At 42.3% G+C, this 5863-nt stretch overlaps 1 protein-coding gene across 1 annotated transcript; it reads right to left on the reverse strand.

Moving 5' to 3' along the window:
* Nucleotides 1–749: 749 nt before the first annotated feature.
* Nucleotides 750–5283, reverse strand: LOC105264486 (kinesin-like protein KIF20B). The gene is made up of 3 exons (XM_011301384.1): nt 1647–5283; nt 1229–1580; nt 750–1055 (listed from the first exon to the last, which is right to left on the reverse strand). The coding sequence occupies exons 1-3, from the start codon at nt 5063–5065 to the stop codon at nt 822–824; spliced, it is 4005 nt and encodes a 1334-aa protein (XP_011299686.1). The 5' UTR covers nt 5066–5283; the 3' UTR covers nt 750–821.
* Between the last annotated feature and the right edge of the window lie 580 nt (nt 5284–5863).

Genomic DNA, 5863 nt, shown 5'->3' on the forward strand with positions numbered 1-5863 from the left:
TGTCCCTTTTTGTCCAATGGTGTAGCCAACAGGGCCATGTGGAAAATCTAACTCTCACCACCGCTTTTCCATGGTTTTCACCCAGTAGTAGCCTACCGCTAACGAGTTTTCCGTCTGCGAGAAACGAGTCGTTGATACTACAGTGCAAATGGGCGAACAACAACTGATATTTGTACTCGGTGTCTGGCCATTTTATTTTCATTGTCATCTGGAAAATTAGTTTCACCGAAAATTCGTTGGATTTTATCAGCACGAGAGCATGAACCATAATTTCCTATCAGAATGGAATCACGGGAGGAGAAAGAAACGGATCACGTAGGACCCCTGTGGTTATAATGAGTCTGGAAGCGTCAGCGGCGTCTAATGTCAGAAATTATAGCATATTGCCAATAAAATCCGATGGTCCAACCCCGACTTTATTCTTTGCTGTACTGGGCGACGGTCACGCTCCTATTGGAGGGGGGACTGAGGATTCTTTTGGATTTCTTCTGTAATGGACGCTCAATTGGGGTGGATGCGCTTTTTTTTGTCATTAGGATTTTGGTCATCTCGCAGATGATGCCAATGAGTTTATTGGTGATCGATAAGCCGGATATCGTAACATCACTCGTCATTTGGGGAATTATAATCCGGGAGAATAGCAGGGATAGAAGGCCATAATTCACTTTATGACTTGTGATTAATTTCAGGGAATTAGGAGGGAAGTTGGAAGATTCAATGATTTATTGGTAAATGACATAACCCAACTAAAAAAGAACTACCAAAATGCAACCTTTTTTTTCATGAAATTCGTGGATTTTTGTTACTGCAAGTTCTCTAATTTAACTTTCCGAGATTGACCTTTTAATCGCATTCTCAAAGGTTATCTCTGACTGATGAATCATGAACTGCGTTCGACCATTGGTTCGTTTAACTCTCATCCAGTTTGACAGGTCTTTGTAGTCAGTACTCGAATCATCACTGCTCGATGTTACACTAGGAGTTGTGACTTCTGAGGGAACAAGTAGTTCTCCAGGATCTGCTTGCAGCAGTTCGAAACGAGTGCTACTCTTCCTCTGCAAATATTTTATACATATTTCATTCTAAAACCAAATGGCCTAAAAACAATGAATAATCTTTTCTTTATGTTAATCATCATTTCTACATTACTTTTCATAATAACGTTTCGTTAATTAAGGAATGATGATTAAGAAGATGAATAAGTTCGGAACTTTGTTGTTCGCTTTACCTTATGAGGTATAAGTTCCTCACTATTCGCAACTTTGGAATTATTCGATTTGGAGCTCGCCAGGGAGGTTAACGAAGTAACAATGTGCGAGCTCAATCGTTTCGCTGAGCAAGTCAATCTGCAATAATACCTAGACCCTCTATTTTTGACATTAAGCGTTCTTCTAGAACTTCTACCTTTAAACAAAGAGTCCTGCAAAACTGAACTTCCATAAACTTGCCCCAAAGTTTCTTGCCTAACCGATTCCAAAGATTCCTTTGATATCGCACGTTTTGACTGTCCTCTAGCACGCAGCAACTCCCGATTATTTCGTTCAACGTCTCCCTGAAGTTTTCGAACTAGCAGTTCATATCTGAAAATTCAAAAGGTTCTCCTTGTTAGAGCTATAAACGGTGGAATAGCGTTTTTACAATTTTACCTTCGAATTGTACTCTCGCTATTTCTCTTGAACAAGGCGATCTGTCGGTCCTTCTTCAATAACAATTCTTTCACTCTTGCCAATTCACATCTAGAATCGTCATTGCCTTCATGAATCATATTGAGCATAGCTGTGCTTCGCTTGAAGCGCGCAGCAAGATTGGAAATCTCATGGGATGAGGTACGTTCGAGCTCTCTCCTCTCTACCTCCGATCGCCTCATCTCCTCCTTGACTGTTGTCAACTTGTCTAGTGCATTGGCAATACCCTCACCCAATTCATTCACCCGTTCACCATTCACTGTGTTCATTCTCGCCATACCAGCCAAATCCGTCCTCAGAGACGTGATTTCATTTTCCCTGTCCTGCACCCTCGTCGACAATAACTTTAGCCTGCACTCCAGAGACGATTGGCTCCGCAGACGCTTCTGCAATTCCTCCCTCAATTCCTCCTTCTCCCGTTTGCACTTCTCAAGAGTAACAGAAAAATCACTGACTCTGTCTTCCAAATTGTGCACCATCTGTAAATCGCGTTCAATGGTTGAGATTCTTTCATTCAAAGAATTTATCGTATTAGTTTTATCTTCAAGTTCCGATGAGAGTTTATTAATCCTGTGGATGTGGCATGTTATGCACTGGAGGGAGGACTTCTCTTGGTCCAAGTATGCTTTTGAGAGTTTACTCTCCAACTCGATATTGCATTTCTTCAAGTTTTCTAGGTCAACCTCTTGGCTTGCGAGTTTCAGTTGATATTCAACGATCTTCTGATCACTCTGGCACATCACTTCCTTGAGATTCTGCATCACACGGCGAATATTCTCGAGGTCTCTCGATAGCTCATTGATGCGAATCGAGCCTTCAAGATGCTCCGATTGTAGAGCTTTGTAGTCCGATTTTAATTGACTCACTTTTTGTTCAATCTCTTTGTTCGGGTCTTCTAATTCTGAGTGTGCTAATGTCTGAATGCTCTTGTCTTCCCTCTCGATTATTATGCTGTTTCCGGTGCTGGAGGACATTCTGCAACTCACACCGATTCCAGAGTCCGTTTGCCTGTCCATTTTTATCAAGTCCAAGGTCTTATCGATTGTTTCGAAAATATTTCGATTGATCTTAGAGGATAGCTTGAGAGTTCCAAACTGCGGACAATTTTCGACAGTTCTGATACTTGTTAAAGATGATTCAGGTTCGATCGTATCACCGTTGGAATCTGACAAGTGTGAGTGCATTGATTCACCAACAAATATACTATTAACTTCGTCCGTTGTGTTCTGGGACTCATTCTCGGGATCCTCTTCTTCAATCTGTTCACGTGATTGATTCTTCATGAATTCCTTCAATGATTCTCCAAGAGATCTGATTTTCTCGTTCTTCTGGAATAGGACTAGCTTCAGGTGTTGAAGTAAGTCTTTCTTCTCGAATAAAGGGCATTCATGTACGGAGGACAGATAATCTCTGATTTGTCTCAGTTCTTCATTGGCAAGACCTAGTTCAAAGGCACAAGTGTTCTTCTCTGCCTTCAGAACATCACATTCCTTTTTCCTATTTTTTACTATTTCCTTTAGAGACGTGCATTTCGTTGTGATTCGAGAATTCTCAGCTTCAAGGACATCTAATGCTGACTGAGACTCATTCAACTCATCACCGGAATCTCTTCTCCTTCTCTTTCTGTTGGTCAGACTGTCAATTTTTTTCTTGTAAAACGATTCCACTTGCTTCACCGACCATTTCAGTAAGTGTTCTTGATCCTCTTCGATCGCTTGTGCCTGCATCCTCCAGTTTGTCTCCATATTCTTCATCATCGCAGAACAAAAGTTCGCCATCTCTTCTCGAATTTCCAACTCTCGAGTTGTTGCATTCGACCTCAACATTGCAATCTCCTTCAGAAGGATTGAATTCTGGTCTTCCAGTTCTCTGCATTTATCCTCAAGTTTCACAAACTTTTCCTCGCTTTTTGTAGCTGAATTCTTTGTGTGACTTGGCATTATCAACTGGGATCTCGATTTTTTTTCCAGCCCCTTCGCGGGTATCACAATGATTCTCTTCGCAATCGAGCACAAATGCAGAATCCGTTGATTTTCAACGTAGAACTCTGGAGATGGATTCACGTGAGCAATAATGGTCAATTGCTCTTTACCTGACAGACACCTCTGAAACAGTCTCGTCAGTTTTGATTCTCGAAAAGGCACAACAATCTCAGAATTCGATTTGCCAGATTGGCGATCATGAACACTTTGAAGACATTTCCCTAGTGCTAGAAGACCAGTCTTGATGTTCCTGGCTTCCTTCGAGGAGTCTGCATTGGCAGCAACATTAAGCTTGTTTCTTCCAGCTCCAGCTAGATCACAGAAGGTCAGTGTACTTACTTCAACGTCATCGACAGCGCATTCTTTAAAGTACTTCAACAAAATGATCGAAAAAATGGAATGAGAGAGAGAACTTCCTCGGTCTAATGGCGTCGACGACACCCTCAGTCTCGACTGTCCGGTCAGAAGAATCTGGTAAGCATCTAATCCAGTATTGGCACAGACCATAGTAAGTCCGGGGATGAAGGACCTTCCCTGCTTATCAGTCCCCAATTTCAGGGGTGTAGACCTGTCATCATCCATTTCCGCAAACAAATCGTAAATATTTTCATTATAGATTTCAGCAAGAGACAACCAAACAGAGTACAAAGCCTCTCCAACAGGTTCTCTGTACTCTTCCTCTCTGGAATCTTCTAGGACCCTCCAGGTATCGATGCTATTCGATTTAGTCAGCAAATGTGATAATAGTTTATCACGGACTAAGGACTCAGCTAGCCGTTCCCTCTCGTCTAAGCAAACGACTTCAAAACCGGGACGAGGCTTGAACCACGGCGCGAGAGAACAATTCACAGCTGAGAAAATGGCTTCAATACTTCTAGGAATTACCCCAGGTGAGTCTAAAGTGCCATAAAGCGTGAACGTCTTACCAGAGTCTGTGGTCCCGTAACTCATCACCGTGGAATTTTGACCAGATAAAAAATCTAGAATTGTGTCACTCGTGCTGCCTTTATAGACTTCATCATGGGAGATGTTAGAAGTGAAGATTCGAGTGAATGAGAATTTTTTAGCTGTAGCCTCACTGGATTTCAATGTTCTGGCTGAGCAGCTATCCGGAGACGGGAATTTCGTGAAGAGGGTTTTGGTGTTGGTAACGACATACATCTCTTCTTGGATCTTTCTGGCACGTCTCGCTTTCGGTGCTCTTGGCTTGAGACGAAGAAATACCTTGACAGTTTGCGATCTGTGGCAGCCATTTAGTAAATCTGTGAAGTCATCAGTTAAATCGGAGTTTACTGTCCGAGTTTCGTTTAGATTCACAGACTTTGGCCTCGCGGAGGATCTAGAGCTGTCCTCCGATAACCTGGTAGACTCGAACAAATTATCGGCCGAGTAATTCATGCTGGAAAAATTATATGGAAATGATTCAAAGTCTTCAAAGACCTCTCAGAAAATCATAACCTCAAATTATTCTAATGTGGTCAACCCTACGCAGTAATAACTCAGCAATTTCAATTATGAAAAACAGATTCCGATTTCTGATTTCGATCAATTTCTGTAACTACTCTGTGTGAAAGCAACAAGGGCGAAAAATTTTCCCATGATTTTACGCGAGAGCATTTGTCACATCGTCGTCGAAGTACTGTCAGGTTTAAGAAAAATTCGTATTGATCGTCATTTGGCTTTGGAATTTTCTAATAAAATGAGATTTGAGTCACTGTTTCTAGCCGGGTGGGGAGAAAGAACATGAAACAAGAAGACAGAATGTCAATCCTCCCATGTCTCTGAAGCAGCAATTTATATGGGTGTCGTACGACTCATTAAACGTAACCAATCAAAGCCAGTGGGTAATAGCAAAGCCAAGTCAAATAGCAATGCGGCAGTGCTCGAGATGGGTCGGCCAAGATGTGTACATCCATATATCTCATCATCAGAATCTATTGGGAATACAGAGACATCCACTGTTACCATAGCGGTTTGGCGTGTGGTTTGAAGAAGACGAGGTCGAGGCGGTCCCTTTCGCCAACCACAATCGACTCCTTGTATCGACAGACCGCACCGTATTTTTCCCTCCACACACTCCACCACACCCCCTTTATTCCACCTCCCGCGCAACATCCGAAGATTTTCCTTTTCGTCTTTGCCGACCATCACATCGCCTCATTACACGTGTACGCTCTACCATATGCCGACACACAT

Source organism: Fopius arisanus, unplaced genomic scaffold (assembly GCF_000806365.1).
Source record: "Fopius arisanus strain USDA-PBARC FA_bdor unplaced genomic scaffold, ASM80636v1 scaffold00021, whole genome shotgun sequence".
NCBI lineage: Eukaryota > Metazoa > Arthropoda > Insecta > Hymenoptera > Braconidae > Fopius > Fopius arisanus.

Excerpts from the sequence above, each read along its gene's own strand:
- LOC105264486 (XM_011301384.1), bottom strand. The coding sequence starts at position 5,065 with ATGAATTACTCGGCCGATAATTTGTTCGAGTCTACCAGGTTATCGGAG. Across the intron at positions 1,581-1,646 it reads AGCGAGAGTACAATTCGAAG|ATATGAACTGCTAGTTCGAA; the intron begins GTAAAATTGTAA and ends TTGAATTTTCAG. Across the intron at positions 1,056-1,228 it reads AGGAACTTATACCTCATAAG|AGGAAGAGTAGCACTCGTTT; the intron begins GTAAAGCGAACA and ends AAATATTTGCAG.